Source organism: Carcharhinus amblyrhynchos, chromosome 1 (assembly GCF_965287045.1).
Source record: "Carcharhinus amblyrhynchos chromosome 1, sCarAmb.v2.hapA, whole genome shotgun sequence".
In the NCBI taxonomy this organism is placed as follows: Eukaryota; Metazoa; Chordata; class Chondrichthyes; order Carcharhiniformes; family Carcharhinidae; genus Carcharhinus; species Carcharhinus amblyrhynchos.
The window spans coordinates 31,866,916-31,886,499 of record NC_137324.1 but is presented as its reverse complement, the minus strand read 5'-3'; the positions used below and the strand labels follow the sequence as shown (position 1 = coordinate 31,886,499).

At 42.3% G+C, this 19,584-nt stretch overlaps 1 protein-coding gene across 2 annotated transcripts in view; it reads left to right on the top strand.

Moving 5' to 3' along the window:
• The window catches only part of dym (dymeclin), a 438,866-nt gene that overhangs the window by 23,527 nt on the left and 395,755 nt on the right, over nt 1–19,584 (top strand). For both annotated transcript variants that reach the window (XM_080206642.1, XM_080206553.1), the window contains exon 2: nt 3,292–3,487. In XM_080206642.1, the coding sequence (XP_080062768.1) occupies nt 3,348–3,487 (140 nt within the window). In that variant the 5' untranslated portion in view covers nt 3,292–3,347. The remainder of the gene's footprint in view (nt 1–3,291; nt 3,488–19,584) is intronic.

Here is a 19,584-nt window from a genome sequence, read left to right as displayed (position 1 = left end):
TTGGGCCACGGGGCGTTTCCATGCTGAAAACCTCTATGATTCTATCTTGGTTCTAAATGGCCTACCTCTTGGTCGGAGACTTGTTACGATTCCAGTTGGTGATACTACTGGATGGAAAGGTTTAGAATGGAACCCTGGCTCAGAAGATCATAATGTTTTAGTTTCCTTTATAAAAAGTTATAATTTTTGCCAATTAATTTTTTAACAAGATAAAAAAAATTCTTAAACATTAATAGTTTGGTTATGATGTAGTCCTTCACACCCCATTATCTTCTCAACGATTTCAAGGATAACACCCTTGGTTAACACTGCTGCCTCACAGCATCAGGAACCCAGATTCGGTTCCCATCTTGGGTCACTGTCTGTGTGGAGTTTGCACTTGCTCCCTGTGCCTGTGTGAGTTTCTTCCCACAGTCCAAAAATGTGCAGTTAGCTGGGTTGGCCATGCTAAATTGCCTCTTAGTATCAGGGGGACTAGCTAGGGTAAATGCATGAGGTTATGGTGATAAGGCCTGGGTGGGATTGTGATTGGTGCAGACTTGATTGACTTGAATGGCCTCCTTCTGCACTGTAGGATCCTATGATTCTATAATACCCACTCTGAAACCAAATGGCTAATGCCAATCAGTTGGATTTCAAAGTCCCCCCAAATCATTGTGACATGAGTGTTTCTAAACTTGACACGGGAATTTAAAATCTTCTTTCAAACAATGCTTTCCTTAGCTGTTTCCGTCAAGAACCCACCCTCAGATTTTCCAATTATCCTTTCAAACATAGCTTCATTTCCATTGTTTTAGTAAGGATTCACTTCTAAGTTTGCCAACGCTCATGAATCAGGCAATCGGACCAAGATAACATGGTTTTATGAAAGGCCATGATGTGGAGTTGCTGGCGTTGGACTGGGGTAGGCACAGTAAGTAGTCTCTCAACACCAGATTAAAGTCCAACAGGTTTATTTTGGGCAGTGCTCCGAAAGCTCGTGCTACCAAATAAACCTGTTGGACTTTAACCTGGTGTTGCGAGACTACTTACTTTGTGAAAGGGACATCATGTTTTACTAACTTATTGGAACTCTTTGAAGGAGTCACATGTGCTATGGATAAAGGAATTGGTGGATGCACTGTACTGAGATCTCCAGGAGGCATTTGATAAGGTACCATATCAAAGTTTATTGCGGAAAATAAAATCTCACTGTAGGGGGTAACATATTGCCTTGGATGAAAGACTGGAGAGCTAACAGAGGATAGTTGGCATGAATGAGTCTTTTTTTGGTTGGCAGGATCTGATGGGTGGTGTGCCACGAAGATCAGTGCTGGGTGGGATCTCAACTTTTTACAATTTATATCAATGAATTGGATGAAGAGGTCAAAGGTATGGTTGCTAATTTTGATGGTAATACAAAGGCAAGTAGGAAATTAAATTGTGAAGAGGACATGAGAAGGCTACAAAAGGACATAATAGGTTAGTGGGTGAGCAAAGATCTTGCAAATGTCGTACAATGTGGGAAAATGTGAAATTCTCAATTTTGGCAGTAAGAATAAAAATGTTATCCCCTGAAGGGGTCAATAATAAGTTTAAATAAACAGGGAAAACTATTAGAAAACTACAGGTCTTGATTAAAGCATACCTAGATAGCAGTTAAGGACCATAAAATTTCTAGTTACGAGGAAGACCTCAGTCACACAGCATACATACAAGGCCTCCATCAAATTATGCACTTGTTGCATAAGTGCATAAGCTGCACTTGTTAGTATCTGTTCTAACAAGGGAGTATGGGAGGACATGAGGGATTGATATACCACTGGTTAGAAATGTAGCTATCATAATTATGCCTGGAAGGTAATAGATAAATAAAAAGAAATATGTGCTTGGTGATAGTATAATTAGATAGAAGTGCTTAAGTTGTACTGCATAGCCATATCCATCCTTAAATTATATGTTATGTAATCCTGATTGTTAATTGCGAATGGATATAGATAATCCCTGTGCAAATGTACATCGTTGGATTGGTGTGTGCTGATTTTTGTTACTGGATGTTAAGTGTAACTGTGTACAATTCTTAAAATCATGGCTATAAAATCCCTGGTGTACCACTAGTTGGAGCACTGGGGCCAGCCTGTACTATAGTACATGATAAAGGTCTTGTCTGAAACTCCAAGATTCATTGTTAAGTTTCCTCGGGAGTGAAGTACACTATAGCTAAATAGCTGTATTTTTCTCCCTAACATTATCTAAACAGTGAGAGGGTGCAGTGGATTTGGGTGTTCTACTGCATTAATTATAAAAAGTTAATATACAGGTATCGCAAGTAACTAGGAAAGCCATTAGAATATTATCATTTACTGTGAAGCGAATTGAATGCAAAAGTCAGGAGGTTATGCTTCAGTTGTACAGGGCGTTGGTGAGACCACATTTAAAGTACTGTGTATGGTATTGATCTCATTTAAGTAAAGATATAAATGTGTTGGAAGCACTTCAGAGAAGGTTTGCTTATGTAAGACTTGGATTGGGTGGGCTGTCTTTGGAAAGGTTGGATAGGCTGGAGCTTACAAGAGTAAGAGATGACTTGATTGAAACATGCAAAATCCTGAGGGGCCTTCGCAGAGTGCTGTGGATGCTTTCCCTTGTGGGAGAATCTAGGACTGGGGGGCCACTGTTTAAAAATAAGGGGTCAGCCATTTAAGGCAGAGGAAGACTTTTTTTCTTTGAGTCCTTGGAACTCTTTTCCTCAAAAGACAGTGGAAGCAGAGTTTTTGAATATTTTAAAGAGCTGGGTAAGTTCTTGATTATCAAGGGGGTGAAATGTTATTGGGGGTAGGCGATTTTGAAGAGTAAGAGATGACTTGATTGAAAAATACAATATCCTGAGGGGTCTTAACTGGGTGGACATGAAGATGATATTTTTCCTGTGAGAGAACCTGGCGCTCAAGGCCACTGATTAACAAAATAATATTCACTTAGGACAAGAGGTTAGGAGAATTTTTTTCTCAGATTTGTGAGCCTTTGGAATTCTCTTCTTCAAAATGCAGAGGAAACAGTCTTTGAATATTGTTAAGACAGAGGTAGATAGACTTTTGATAAACAAGGAGATGAATGGTTATTGAGGTAGGCAGGAATGTGTAGTCGAGGTTACAATCAGATCAGCCAGGATCTGGTGAAGCAGATTGAAGGGTCGACTGGCCTACTCCTAATTTGTAGATCCTTCAGATTGAATTGTCGCCTGTTAGATTCAATGGAAGAAATTTGTTTAATTAATGAACTGAGGTGTTATTTGCTTTATTTTTTATTTAGGTTCTAATTAAAGCAATGATGGTATAAGCTGAACAGATACTTTGGACGAGCAGGAGATGGGTGCAAATAGCAGCAGCATTGCTGAGCTTGCAAATAACAGTTACCTTCAGCGTCTTGCTGGCACAGAAACCATCTCTGAGAATGATCCATTCTGGAATCAACTTCTGTCGTTTTCCTTCACCACACCGACCAATGGGTAAGAAAACTCCAATAAATGCATATCACTGGATGCAAATAAACCTGAAAAACTGCAAGATTCCTAATAAGGCCCTTTTCTGACGTTTTAGTAGCCAGTTAAAATTGTTGGTCAGATGCTTATGTTCTCTGATATTATAAGCTCTGACTCGGAACATTAGCTCTATTCTCTCTCCACGGATGCTGTCAGATCTGTTAAGATTTTCGAGCATTTTCTGTTTTTTAATACAAATTATACTGTTGCCTTTAGTCTGAGTTTCATAACTTCTTTGGTAATTCCACTGTAAATTGTACTGAATACTGTCTTTGCTGCAAGTGTGGCAAATGAATTTGTAGCTCTCTCTCTGACCTCTTTTTCTGTGAACATAGCCAGAGTCCTCATGAAGTGGTTGAACGGCTAACGTGATGGATTGCTAGTCTGTTGTGCTTTGCATTGTGGGTTCGAATCCCATCCTCGTTGGTGTTGCATTGTTTCTCGACGTTTTGGCAAAGGTCAAATGTAGGGACCCAGGGAATTAGAGGTTAAACTGAAGTTTTACCTGATGCAAAGCCATCTGGGCCTTTTGGATAAAATGAAGCTTAGATCGAACTCGGGAGAGGGTATTAATGCCTCATCCTGTCAGCTTGGATCTTATTTGATTGAGCTCCAAGATGGGATGTCTTGTGAGCTTGGATCTGGTTTGTGTCTTGTGGGGGCTCTGGACTTAATTGGCTTTTTGATAAGGAATAATGTACCAAAAGGTACCAAAAAAATTGCTCTGTCTCCATATTGGTCTATTTATTGAGAGTGAACAGGTGATTTCTTTAGTGTTTATGACGAAGTGGCCAAGAGATTAAGGTGATGCACTGCTAATTCGTTGTGATTTGCACGCATGGGTTCCAATCCCATCCTTGTTGGTGATGCATCTGTCCCCATATTGGTTCACTTATTGAGGGTGAAGCCTGGGCACCTCAGTCAATCGTGCATCAGACTTTTAATCTGGGCCCAGGGTTCCAGACCCTGTCTGGGCACTTTTTTCAATTAAATATTTCAATTTTCATGAAACCACAAAAAAAGATTGTCGTTTTGGGTGAAAGAATAGCGATTTAAAACAGAAAATCCACTGGTAGAATAACACTATACAATAATTGCACACTCAAACTTACGCAAATAAGTCATCTATCCCATTACCTTAGAAACATAGAAGTGTAGAAGATAAGATTAGGAAATGGTCTTTCAGCCCTTGAGCTGCACTGCCATTAAATATGATAATGGCTGATCTTTTATCTCAATGCCACACTCCTGCACTCCCCCCTTATCCTTTCACGCCTTTAGTGTCTAGAAATCTATTTCCTCCTCAAATTATATTCAGCAACTTGGCCTCCCCAGCCATTTGTGATGGAGAATTCCATAGGTTCATACCCACTGAGTGAGGAAATTTCACCTCATCTCAGTGCCAAATGGTTTACCCCATATCCTGAGATTGTGACCTCTTGTTCTAGAACCCAACCAGAGGAAATGGCATCCCTGTATTTAGTCTGTCCAACCCTGTCAGGATTTTATGTTTCAATGAGATTTGTCCTCATTTTCTTCTAAACCCAAGTGAATATAGGCCTAGTTAGCTCAATCTTTTCTCATACAACAACTCTGTCATATCAGGAATCAGTTTGGTGAACCTTCGCTACACTTCCTCTGTCACAAGTTTAGCCTTCCTTGGGTATGGAGACACTCTTCCAGGTTTTTTGACTAAAGCCCGGTACAGCTGCAGTAAGACATCTTTGATAATCTGATACTTCATAAATTAATTCAGTCAAATTAGACAGTATATATCATGATCAAATCAACATGGATTCTCCTTGAATATTCCATGCCTTCTGAAATGAAAGTTTATTTTGTCCATGATAATGGTTTCCGATAATAGTTTACACAAATTTCTATCAACTGATATGACTTCCAATTTCTTTCTTTATCCCTCTCCTCTTTCCTCCCTTGGATAATATTAGCAACCCTCTAGTACTATTCTTGTATCCATTGAGGATTGAATGATTGTGATCGATACTTCTACTATTTTTATCACTCACCTGATAAAGGAGCAGTGCTCCGAAAGCTCGTGCTACCAAATAAACCTCTTGGACTTTAACCTCGGACTTCTTACTGGGACTATCGCAGTCCAACGCCGGCATCTCCACACTAGGTGATTTATCAACTTTCAGTAACAACTTTTTAAAGCAAATCTTCTATTATTATTCTGTCCATAACTTTATGGCTGGAATTCTCTGATGTCATAGGCCCTGCCACCATTGCCAATAAGAACGGAGAATTTGGCGCTCAGCCAAGTTTCCATTTCAGCAGCAAGACCAGAGGATCTCAGCTGCAGGCAAGTTTGGAGAATTCTGGCCTATATCTTTATAAAATATTTTAATGTTTAATTTAATGTTGCCTGTTCATTTTTTTTTGTAACCTCTCTTTGCCTCCTGTGTTAACTTCTTCCATTCCCTCTTGTAGTTTCCAAAATCATTTTGGGGGTGGCACAGTGGTTAGCACTGCTGCCTCACAGCAGCAGGGTCTTGGGTTCAATTCTGGCCTCAGGTCACTCTGTGTGGAATTTGTACATTCTCCCTGTGTCTGCGTGGGTTTCCTCCCACAGTCCAAAGATGTGGGGGGGTTAGGTTGATTGACCATGCTAAATTGACCCTGCTAATCCCCTTAGTATCAGGTGGATTAGCAGAGTAAATGAGGGATTACAGGAATAGGGCCTGGGTAGGATTGTGGTAGGTGCAGACTCGATGGGCTGAACGGCCTCCTGCACTGTAGAGATTCTATGATTCTTCTATGGATTCTATGATTACTTGAATCTTGTTCCTGCCACTTCTTATACTTGTCATAAGCCTGCTTGTTATTCTTTTGTAACTTTCATTTATTTTGTCATCCAGTGTGCACTAGCTTCAGATGCTCTACTTTTTCAAAGGAACGATGAGTGAAATGTCTCTTCCTTGAATCCTCTGTTTTGTTCTGTTACTGGTTTATCTTGCAGTCGCTGTTTCAATGTACCTGTGTTAAGTCTCTTCTTAAATCACTGAAATTAGTATTTTTTCAGTTAAGCATTTTTATCTTTGCTATTTTATAGTCTTTCCATTAATACTTTAAACCAAATTATGTAGTTTTTTTCTGTTGCTTGATGATCTCCAACTGTACCAATCTATTTGCATACCTTTTTTCCCAAAACGTGATCCAACACTGCTGCCTTCCTTGTTGGACTGGAGACGTACTGTTCGAGGAAGTTCTCCTGTGCACATAGCAGAAATTCTTCTCCTTCCCTACCCTTCACACTATGTTTTCCCCAGTCTATATTAGGGTAATTAAAGTCTCCTAATATTACTACTCTATTTTTGTTAGACGCCTTTGAAATTTGCTGACAAATTTGCTCATCTGTCTCCTCCCTGTTTGCAGCTCTAGTTTTAAAAAAAACTCCCAACAATGTAACAACTCCCTCTCTCTTCCTCAACTCAGGCCAAATGGATTCAGTCCTAGAAACATGTATGAAATCCTTTCTGTTTAGAACTGTAACATCATCTTTCATCAGTACTTGACCCCTTCTCTTTTTCCTTCTCTAACATTCCTCAATACTTGGTAACCAGGCATATTAAAAACTCATTCTTGGGCCATCCCTTTATTAATATAACTGTCATAATACCATGTAGAATTAGTTTGCCTGCTTCTCACTGGCCTTATTAGCTACATTCAGACATTGACCTATACACAATTTAATACTTTCTTTGTCACTTGCTATTTTTGTCAATCTGGTCAGTGTAATTTTTGTGATGTTTCTAATTCTATTGCTGTTTATAACCCTCTGTTCTTTGAGGTCACTCCTCCTCCTCTGCTATTTTCTGATCCCCCTCCTGTTGCCAAATTAGATAAAATTTTCCTCAATAGTACTAGTTAACCTCTTAGCAAGAACATTGGTTCTAGGTTTGTTTGGGTGCAACCTATCTATCTTGTGCAGGAGTTCCTTTCCATGGGGCTGCTCCCAATACCTAGCAGTTTGATTATTTGGGAGTTTTGTAGCTAGATGAATGCAGTGTGATTGACAAGACTGTTGTATGTAGTAATTCAATGCACATCTAGCCAGAAGAGGGCACTGATGTTCTTGTTTTGTACTTTGTTTCAAGTCAGGTTATGGATTTCCTCCAAGGCTATTTAGGTACTGCACACTATCGTCTCAAAATAATAATGTTCAACAGATTTTTAATCTACAAGGGAGTTTAGAGTAATGGGGGTGTGGGCAGGCAGCAAAGTGGAGTGAAGGACATGATCTTATTGAATGATGATCCTTTACTTAAGAACATAAATAAAACAAACTTACTGTTGTGAATGAATGTGTGCATGCATTATGTAAAGAACGGATAACTGAATCACCTCTGAAATGGTAAAGTAATCTTGTAATTCAAATTGAATTTAAAATGGGATAGTGATTTTAGGAGAAGTACATAGTTTCTTAATTTCCTACTCACTTCCCTGAAAGCTCTAATTTGTATTGGGATGCAGTTTCCCTTAGTGTTGGCAGCATGCAGACGGTTCATTCGTACAGGTCATTGATTCTTGGCTGGAATTGATCCTGCCCTTAAATAAAAGCAGAAAATGCTGGAAAAATTCAGCATCAAAACATAGGAAATAGAAGGAGTATGGCATTTGGCTCTTCAAGCTTGCTCCACCATTCATTTTGATCAAGGCTGATCAGATTCAACCCTCTCCACCTACATCAGCATTTGTTGCCTGAGAAACAGAGTTAAAATTTTGAGTCCGCATGATTCTTCAGAGCATTCGAGTTGTACGGAATCAAAACATTAGGCGAGATTTTCTGCACAGTGCACTGCATGTTTCCCAACAGCGAAGGCAACCTGGAATCTTCTGGTCCCAGCATTGTCATGGGGATTTCTGTTGAACGCACCTCTCGCTGCTGGGAAGCCATGGTGGGTGTGCAATGCCAGCAGAACTGGAAGACCCTGCTGGTGTGAATGATCAGAAAATTCCAGCTTTTTCTCTGTCCACAGACGCTGCCAAATCTGCTGAGTTTTTGCAGCATTATTTCTTTTATTTCAGATTTCTAGAATCTGCAGTGTTTTGCTTTTATTTTGTATCCACAACTGCGACTTTTCAGTAGGAGTTGCTGGATAGTGATTAGGGGCCGTATTGATTTTTCTTCCCTGTTTGCCCCTAGCCTTTAGTCAGGAACGTTGAGACCAGTTATGGGACCCATACTAACCCTGGCTAATCTCTTAGAGATTAAAAATTGAACCTCAAACCTTCTTTTATATATATCTTGGTGCTGTAGCATGTTATATGGCATGGTCACTCATGTCTTTGGAAAGTTATTGAACGTTTTCAATGGAACTTCAAGAATATGTAGTTATCAGGAGCTCAGATCGACAGTTAATCTATATTTATAAATTCATTTCCATGAATATTTTCAAATTAAAAAAGTATTCATTTACAAGATTTGCGCTTTTGTGGCAATACCAGCATTTTGTTGACCCATTGCCCTTGAACTGAGTGCCATATTAGGCTACTTCAGAGGCCACTTAAGAGTTAACCACATAACTGTGGATCTGGAGTAACATAAAACACAGACTATACATATAAGGGTGGCAATTGTTTTCTTTAAAGGACATTAGTGAACTAGACTGATTCATGCTCAGCCTTTCAAACCCAGATTTCATAAATTGAATTTAAATTTACATGATGGGATTGGTAGATTACTAGTCCAGTGACATTATCACTATGTCAACATATTCCCCTTGTGCTCCTCAATCCTGCTCAGTAAGTAAGAGGTCCATGATTCTGTTTTTTTTAGGCTGATAAAACTCTAGGTGTATACGCCATCAGTCAGTACACTTGCTCCCTGTTCATGTATGGTTATTGAAAATTGATTACCAGAGCATCATTTCTGTGAATTTAGGTTTCATGGTGTTTACAGGTGCTTATAGGATAGTTTAATATTATGCATGGAACATTTCAATAGACATGAAACAAAATCACAAAAGAATGCAATACCCATAGTGGCACATGGGTGGCATGGTGGCACAGTGGTTAGCACTGCTGCCTTGCAGTGCCAGGGACCCAGGTTCAGTTCTTGGCTTGGATCACTGTCTGTGTGGAGTTTGCATGTTCTCCTCGTGTCGGCATGTGTTTCCTCTGGTTGCTTCAGTTTCCTCCCACAGTCCAAAAGACTAGCTAATTAAGTGCATTGGCCATGCTAAATTCTCTCTGTTTACCTGAATAAGTGCTGGAGTGTGGCGACTCAGCGAATTTCATAGTAGCTTCATTGCAGTGTTACTGTAAGCCCACTTGTAACACTAATAAATAAACTTTAAAACTTCGGTGACTACACAAGGTATTTGTGGCTCTCTAAAACTTAGGAAGAAATCTTGAACTTTTACAAGTAAATGTTAACTCTTGGTTCTACAGAGTATGCATACATGAAGCAAGTTAAAGGCTGTAATTTAATCTGTGTCTTATCTGAACTCCTGAATTGGTCATTGCCTTGTTGACTTTGTCACTTCCGTGTGTGTATGGTGTATTAACTTTTTCACTTGCATTTGTGTATAGTGAATTATGTAATAGAGATGCACTTTAGAATTCCACCCTGAAGCTAGTTTTCTAAAACTAGTAGTTATCTATTTTACAACAGGCATACTGCAGACCAACAAACTGGAGTTAAGTGGAGAATCCCATTCAGAACATTTGCTTCTTCGCTCCACAATTAAGAGCTTCAATTACTTGACCTTTGTACATTTGGTTGAAACTAAATTTTTTGTTATCCATTGTGTCTCCCTTCCCCAAACCAAATTCGAAGCATTAATTAGCTTATAAGCCAATTAATGCCTTTTAACTTTTGTTCTATACTATTCAGGAATATAAAAAGAAATAAAGAACTTGTATTTATAAAGTCCCTTTCCCATTCTCAGGACATCCTAAAGTATTTTACAGCTAATAAGTTGCTTTTAAAGTGTTCTCATTGTATATAGGCAGCCATTTTGTGCACTGCAGTATCCCAGAAACTATAATGTCTTTGCATTATGGATGGGAAGAAGACGTTTGCAGAGAAGAACAAAATCAATAGTATTGAACTTATTACTACAGTTCATAAAACTTAAAAAGATTGTTTTCCTGGAATGACACTGGAGGCCAGCAATAATAAGACATGAGTACTGCAATGTTTGTGTCTAACGCATAGTCATTCTTATAATAACATTCACAGAACGACATGGATGCCATAGATTTTTCCCACACTTTGACTAGAAACCTGAGCTTGGTTTTTTACAGATTTTCCATTGTGCTCCCAGCCCTGGCTGTTTTAACACCAGTTGTAATTTATCAGTGTTGTACAGCAAGAGTCCAGTGGGCAAGGAGCCTTTGACCTAGCCCAAAACAAATATAATTGTTTGCTGTCCCATAGTTAATGATCTAGTTATAATAGGTCAGATGCAGAAAAAGATAATTTTATTTTGTCTGTGAATCATGTGATGCAACTCCATGGAATTCAACTTGAACAGAAATAGTGAGGAAATGGAAAAATGATAAGATTGTTGACATCTCGTTTTCTTGTCTTTTTTTTTAAACATGACCTTTAAACTTGATAGAAATGAATCTCTACTTTGCTGCTTGAATTTTTGGCAGAAATTATACAAAAGAAAAATGTGTTTCAATACAGCCATTTAGACTATAACTTGTTTTTACTCCTGTGAAGCACACCTGGACGCTGTGCTCCATTAACAACAGTGACTATACTTCAAAAGTACTTGTATGTGAATTAGGATTTGGGATAGACCATTCAGGCTTTTAATCTCTCCTGCCCATCAGTAGGATCATGGCCGATCTGATTGCGGCTTCAAATGCGCTTTCATTCACAGTGGTTAATGCTGCTGCCTCACAGCACCAGGGACCTGGATTCGATTCCTGGCTTGAGTCACAGTCTGTGTGGAGTCTGCACATTCTCCCTGTTCTGCATGTGTTTCCTCTGAGTGCTCTGATTTCCCCTCTCAGTCCAAAAGGCATGCTGGTTAGGTGCATTGGCCAAACTAAATTCTCCCTTATTTTTAAACTATTCCCTAGTTCTAGTCTCTCCTGCAAGGGGAAATATCCTTTCAGCATCTACTCTTATCAAGTCCCTTCAGGGTCTTGTGTTTTCAGTTGTGTCACTTCTCAATCTTCTAAACTCCATTGGATACAGGTCCAATCTTTCTTAGGGTAACTCCTTCATTCCAGGAATCAGTTAAGAACATAAGAACATAAGAAATAGGAGCAGGAGTAGGCCATCTAGCCCTTCGAGCCTGCCCCGCCATTCAATAAGATCATGGCTGATCTGTTGTGGCTCAGTTCCACTTTCCCGCCCTCTCCCCATAACCCTTAATCCCCTCTTATCAAGAACCCATCAACCCGCTTCTTAAAAATATTTAGCGAGGCAACCTCCACCACTTCAACGGGCAGAGAATTCCAGAGATTCACCACCCTTTGAGTGAAGAAGTTCCTCCTCAACTCCGTTCTAAACCGCCTCCCCTTTATCTTGAGGCTGTGCCCCCTAGTCCTACTGTCTTTTTTGAGCGGGAAGAGTCTCTCCACCTCTATCCTATCCATCCCATTCATCATCTTATACGTCTCAATGAGATCTCCCCTCATTCTTCTAAACTCTAACGAGTACAAGCCTAGTTTATTCAGCCTCTCCTCATAGCTCAATCCCCTCAACTCCGGTATCAGCCTAGTAAACCTCCTCTGCACTCCCTCCAGGGCCAAAATATCCTTGCGCAGGTGCGGCGCCCAAAACTGCACACAGTACTCCAGCTGCGGCCTCACCAATGCCCTATACAGCTGCAGCAAGACCTCCCTACTTTTATATTCAATCCCCCTCGCTATGAAGGCCAGCATCCCATTTGCCTTCCTGACCACCTGCTGCACCTGCAAGCTGGGTTTTTGCGACTCATGCACAAGGACCCCGAGGTCCCTCTGCACCGTCGCCTGCTGCAGTTTTTCGCCACGTAAGTAATAGTCCTTCCTACCATTCTTCCTACCAAAGTGGACCACCTCACACTTGCCAACATTAAATTCCATTTGCCATTTCCTGGCCCATTCGCCCAGCCTATCTAGATCCTTCTGCAGACTCTGCAGACTCTCCACACCCTCCGCACAATTTGCCTTTCCCCCAGTCTTGGTGTCATCAGCAAATTTCGACACCCTGCACTCGGTTCCCTCCTCCAGATCATCTATATAAATGGTAAATAGCTGAGGCCCCAGCACCGACCCCTGGGGCACCCCACTAGTCACCAACCGCCAATCCGAATAGCACCCATTGACCCCCACTCTCTGCCTCCTATTTGACAACCAATCCTCTATCCACGCTAACACCGTACCCCCAACTCCATGTCCCCTGACCTTCTGCAATAACCTCTTGTGAGGTACCTTGTCAAACGCCTTCTGAAAATCCAGAAAGACCACATCCACCGGCTCGCCTCTATCCACTGCCCTAGACACATCCTCATAGAACTCCAGTAAATTTGTCAGACACGACTTCCCTTTAATGAAACCGTGTTGCGTCCGCCCTATCAAGCAATTCCCTTCAAGATGCCTCGCAATTTCCTCCTTAATGACAGATTCTAACATTTTACCTACCACAGATGTTAAACTAACCGGCCTATAATTCCCCGCCTTTTGCCTGGCACCCTTCTTAAACAACGGCGTAACATTAGCCGTTTTCCAATCTTCCGGCACTTCCCCGGAATCCAGCGACGTCTGGAAAATAACCACCAAGGCATCCACTATCACCTCCGCCATTTCTTTCAGAACCCTCGGATGCATTCCATCCGGTCCTGGGGACTTGTCCACAATCAGCCCCTCCAGTCTGTCGAGCACCACCTCTCTAGTAACAGTAATGTCATTAAGACCCTCCATTCCTACCACCTTTCCATCGCTAACACCCAGCAAATTATTCACGTCCTCCTCCGTGAAGACAGAAACAAAAAAGTTATTCAAGACCTTAGCCATATCCCCATCCCCTACCACTAGCTCCCCTTTCTCATCCTCTAAAGGACCAACGTTCACCCTAGCCAGCCTCTTCCTTTTTATATATTTATAAAAACTCTTGCTATCCTTTTTTATATTAAGCGCTAGCTCAGCCTCATAGCTTCTCCTACCCTCCTTTATCAACTTCTTTGTCAATCTTTGTTGACATTTAAACCTTTCCCAATCCTCTTCTCGCCCACTACTCTTAGCTACTCTAAATTCCTCCGCTTTTAATTTAACACTTTCCTTCACCTCCTTCGTTATCCACGGCTTATTACCTCTCTTCCTACTGTCCTTTTTAACCATCGGAATAAATTTCTGCTGAGCACCAAGAAAGATCTCCTTAAAGATCCTCCACTGCTCCTCAGCAGACCTACCTTCCAACACACTCCCCCAGTCCACATTCGCCAATTCTTCTCTCATCCTACCATACTCCCCTCTATTCAAACAAAGGACGCGTGTCCGGGAACCCACTTTCTCCTCCTCCATCTGCACCAGAAACTCCACCATACAATGATCACTCTCTCCAAGAGGATCCTTCACCGCAAGGTCCCTAATTCTACCCGCCTCATTACATAGCACCAGATCCAAGATAGCTCGCTCCCTCGTCGGCTCCAACACACACTGTTCAAGGAAATTATCCCGGCAGCATTCCAAGAACTCCTCCTCGAGCCCACCTCGTCCAACATGGGTCGACCAATCAATATGCAGATTGAAATCTCCCATAACTACTGCCGTCCCATTCCTGCACGCCGCACTTATTTGCGTGTTAACAGCCCGCCCCACCTCCAGATCATTATTCGGGGGCCTATAGACGACACCCACCAGCGTCTTCCTCCCTTTGCTGTTCCTAATCTCCACCCACAACGATTCCACGTTCTGCTCTTTGGCTCCGATATCATCCCTTGCTACCACCTTGATACTATCCTTAATCAGCAGAGCTACGCCACCCCCTCTTTCCTCCTGCCTATCCTTCCTAAACACTTGATAGCCCTGTACATTCATCTCCCAGTCCCTGTCACCTTGCAGCCACGTCTCTGTAATGGCCACCAGATCGTATCCATTTGTGTCGATCTGCGCCACCAGCTCATCCACTTTATTCCGAATGCTTCGTGCATTCAGATAAAGCGCTTTCATCCCAGCCTTCACCTGGACCCTATTAGCCGTAACGCCACCAATTGGGACATCCTCGGCCTCTTCCCTTACCTGTACCCTATCCTTAACTTTAGACCTCGTAGCGTCACCTACCCTCGCACCCTCCCCCCCCCCCCCCAATTAGTTTAAAGCCCTGTCTACAGTCCTCTTTACTCGATTCGCCAACACTCTGGTCCCAGCACGATTCAGACCAACCCCATCCCGCCCGAACAAGTCCCACCTACCCCAATACTGGTGCCAATGCCCCATAAATTCGAACCCATTCCTCCCACACCAATCCCTGAGCCACCCATTCACTTCCTTTATCCTGTCAATCCTACGCCCATCTGCACTCAGTTCAGGCAGTAGCCCAGAGACGACCACCTTGTCGGTTCTACTTTTTAATTCCATTCCCAGCTTCTCATACTCCCTCCCCAGATCCTCAGTCCGCACTTTGCCTACGTCGCCGGCACCCACATGTACTACAACGACCGGGTTCTCACCCTCCCACTCCAGGTTCCTCTGCAGCCCAGCTGCGACATCCTGTACCCGAGAGCACCAGGCAGACAACACACCCTTCTGTGCACTTTGTCATTGTGACAAAGGACAGTGTCAATACTCTTCACCCCACTATCTCCAATCACTACTACGTTCCTTTTCCCCTTCTCTTTGCCTATGTCCTGCTGCATCACTGTACCGTGTGCAGATTGCTCACCAACCTCACCTGCCTCGTCCTCTTCCAGAGTGGAAGCAAGAACCTCAAACCTGTTATGCAGATTAAGAGGCTGAGGCCTCCGCTCCTCACCCCCCTTCCTCCTCCTCCCAGCAGCCCCCTTTTGTCCCTGACCCTTAGATTTAGCCAGTCTAGGGGCACCCTCTCTCCCCCTGATGAGCCTCAGTGTCTGTAGCTCAGAGGCCAGCTCATCCACCTTGAGCTGGAGCTCCTCCAGCAACCTGCACTTACTGCAGACATGGTCACTGGGAAGGACCCTGGGGTCCGCCAGTTCCCACATCATACAGAAACCACACATCACATGCCCCTCCATTATTCACTGTAATTTTTTATGGGGAAAAAAATTTTTTTCCTTGTTTCTTGCTGTAGCAGTTTTGAAAAAAATTTTTTTCCTTGTTTTTTTTTCCAAACAAACTCACCTGGCCTTTTTTCCTCCAAGCCCTTTTTGATATTAAGCCCTATTAACTCACTCTGCTTCCCCCTCACCCCGCTGCCCGCTCAGACGCTGCCCGCTGTTTACACCAGGCCTCCTTTTTAAACCTGGCGCTGATTTAAAGCAGGCTGGTCCACAAATGCCTTTTCACCACACCCTCAGAATTCTTAAAGCAGTAAATACAATAAATAAATGCTTTAAACAGTTCTACAAAGAGTAAAGTGCTTTAAACTTATTTTAAACAGGTTTTTAACAGGTAAAATCTTAGCTCTCTCTCTCTCTCAGCTCCAGCAAACAATGGAAGGCTTCACCGTGTGGCCCCTTGATAATTAAAGCAGGCTGGTCCACAAATGCCTTTTCACCACACCCTCAGAATTCTTAAAGCAGTAAATACAATAAATAAATGCTTTAAACAGTTCCACAAAGAGTAAAGTGCTTTAAACTTATTTTAAACAGGTTTTTAACAGGTAAAATCTTAGCTCTCTCTCTCTCTCAGCTCCAGCAAACAATGGAAGGCTTCATACTTGAATTGCTTCTAATGCAATTATGTATTTTCGTAAATAAGGAGATTCAAACTGTGTGCGATGCTCCAGATGTTGTCTCACCAATGCCCTGTACAGTTGTGGCAAAAAATATTATGTATATTCCATGACGCTTGCGGTAAATGACAACATTCCGTTTACCTTTCTAATCACTTGCTTTACCCTGCAGGTTAACATTTTGTGATTCATGTGCTAGATACTCAGATCCCCCTGCACTTCAGAATTCTGCAATCTCCCTCCATTTTTCCTGCCTGCCATTGTGGGCATGTTCACATTTTTCAATATTGTATTCCATCTACCAAATTTTTGCCCATTCACTTAACCTACCGATTTAGGATAGGTTGGAGTAGGAAACTGCAGGGGCTGGGAACAACTGAAATGTGGAGCTTGTTCAAGGAGCAGCTACTGAGAGTCCTTGATAAATATGTACCTGTCAGGCAGGGGGGAAGTGGCCGAATGAGGGAACCGTGGTGTACTAAGGAAGTTGAATCTCTGATGAAGAGGAAGAAGGAGGCTTATGCAAAGATAAGACGTGAAAGCTCAGTTAGGGCACTAGAGAGTTACAAATTAGCCAGGAAGGAGCTAAAGAGAGAGTTTAGAAGAGGACATGAGAAGACTTTGGCAGGTAGGATCAAGGAGAACCCTAAAGCTTTCTATAGGTATGTCAAGAATAAAGGATTGGATAGGGCAAGATTAGGGCCAGTCAGGGACAGTAGTGGGAAGTTGTGTGTGGTGCTTGAAGAGATAGGAGAGGCACTAAATGAATATTTTTCTTCAGTATTCACGCAGAAAAAAGTCAATGTAGTCGAGGAGAATACTGAGATACAGGCTTTTAGACTAGATGGGATTGAGGTACATAAGGAGGAGGTGTTACCTATTCTTGAGAGTATGAAAATAGATAAGTCCCCTGGGCCAGATGGGATTTATCCTAGGATTCTCTGGGAGGCTAAGAAGGAGATTGCAGAGCCTTTGGCTTTGCTCTTCATGTTGTCATCGGCTACAGGTATAGTGCGGAAGACTGGAGGATGGCAAATGTTGTCCCCTTGTTTGAGAAGGGGAGTAGACACCATCCTGGGAATTATAGACCAGTGAGCTTTACTTCTGTTGTGGGCAGAGTTTTGGAAAGAATTATAAGAGCTGGGATTTATAATCATCTAGAGAGAAATAAATTGATTAGGGATAGTCAACAGGTTTTGTGAAGGGTCGGTCGTGCCTCACAAACCTTATCAAGTTCTTTTGAGAAGGTGACCAAAGAGTTGGATAAGGGTAAAGCAGTTGACGTGGTGTACATGGATTTTAGCAAAGCGTTTGATAAGGTTCCCCATGGTAGGCTACTGCAGAAATTACAGATGCATGGGATTGAGGGCGATTTAGCAGTTTGGATCAGGAATTGGCTAGCTGATAGAAGACAGAGGGTGGTGGTTGATGGGAAATATTCAACCTGGAGTTCAGTTGCAAGTGGTGTGCCTCAGGGATCTGTTTTGGGGCCACTGCTGTTTGTCATTTTTATAAATGACCTAGATGAGGGTGTAGAAGGATGGGTTAGTAAATTTGCTGATGATACCAAAGTCGGAGGAGTTGTAGACAGTGAGGATGGATGTTACAGTTTGCAGAGAGACATAGATAAGTTGCAGAGCCAGGTGGAGAGGTGGCAAATGGCGTTTAATGCGGAAAAGTATGAAGTGATTTGCTTTGGTAAGAGTAACAGGAGTACAGAATATAGGGCTAATGGAAGGACTCTTAGTAGTGTTGACGAGCAGAGAGATCTCGGTGTACATGTGCATAGATCCCTGAAAGTTGGCACCCAGGTTGATAAGGTTGTTAAGAAGGCGTACGGTGTGTTAGCTTTTATTGGTAGAGGGATTGAATTTCGGAGCTGTGAGATCGTGTTGCAACTGTACAAAACTCTGGTGCGGCTGCACTTGGAGTATTGCGTACAGTTCTGGTCGCCGCATTATAAGAAAGATGTGGAAGCACTGAAAAGGATGCAGAGAAGGTTTACCAGGATGTTGCCTGGTATGGTGGGAAGTCTTATGAGGAAAGGCTGAGGTTATTTTTGTTAGAGAGAAGGTTAAGAGGTGACCTGATTGAGGCATACAAGAAGATCAGAGGGTTAGATAGGGTGGACAGTGAGAGTCTTTTTCCTCGGATGGTGATGGCTAACACGAGGGGACATAACTTTAAATTGAGGGGTGATAGTTATAGGATGGATGTCAGAGGTAGGTTCTTTACTCAGATGGCAGTAAGGGTGTGGAATGCCCTGCCTGCAGCAGTTGTGGACTTGCCAACTTTAAGGGTGTTCAAATGGTCAGTGGATAGGCATATGGATAACATTGGAATAGTTTAAGTTAGAGGGTCGTTAGATTTGTTCCACTAGTCAGCGCAACATCGAGGGCTGAAGGGCCTGTACTGCGCTGTAATGTTCTTTGTTCAATATCCCTTTTCAGACTCCTTAAATCCTACTCATAGCTTACTTTTCCACCCATGTTTGTGTCATTAACAAATTTTGTGTCCAATCCCGTCATCCAAGTCATTAATACAGTTTGTAAATAGTTGAGGCCCCAGCACTGATTCTTCTGGTTTCCACTTGTTACATCTTGCCAGCCTGAAAATGGCCCACCACACCTACTGTTTCCTGTTCACTAACCAATCCTCTGGCCATGCTCATGTGTAATTCCCTGCACCATGAGCTTTTATTTTGTGTAGTAACCTTTGATGTGGCACTTTGTCAAATGCTTTCTGGAAATCTAAGTAAACCACATTCACAGATTCCACATTTCTTGTTACATCCTCAAAAGAACTCTAATAAATTAGTCAAACCTGATTCCCCTTTCACAAAACTATGTTGATTTTGTCTGATCGTATTGAAATTTTCTAAGTAACCAGCTACTATCTCCTTAATAGACTCCAACATTTTTTCTGTGACAAATAGAAAACATTTGGGCTGGCACAGTGGTTAGCACTGCTGCCTCACAGCTCCAGTGACCAGGTTCGATTCCTGACTTGGGTCACTGTGTGGAGTTTGCACATCCTCCCTGTGTTTGCATGGGTTTCCTCCCACAGTCCAAAGATGTGCAGGATAGGTTGATTGGCCAAGCCAAATCCCGGGATGTGTTGGCTAGAGGGGTTAGCGGGGTAAATGTGTGGAGTTGTGGGGATAGGGCCTGGGGTGGGATTGTTGTTGGTGCAAACTCGATGGGCCAAAAGGCCGCCTTCTGCA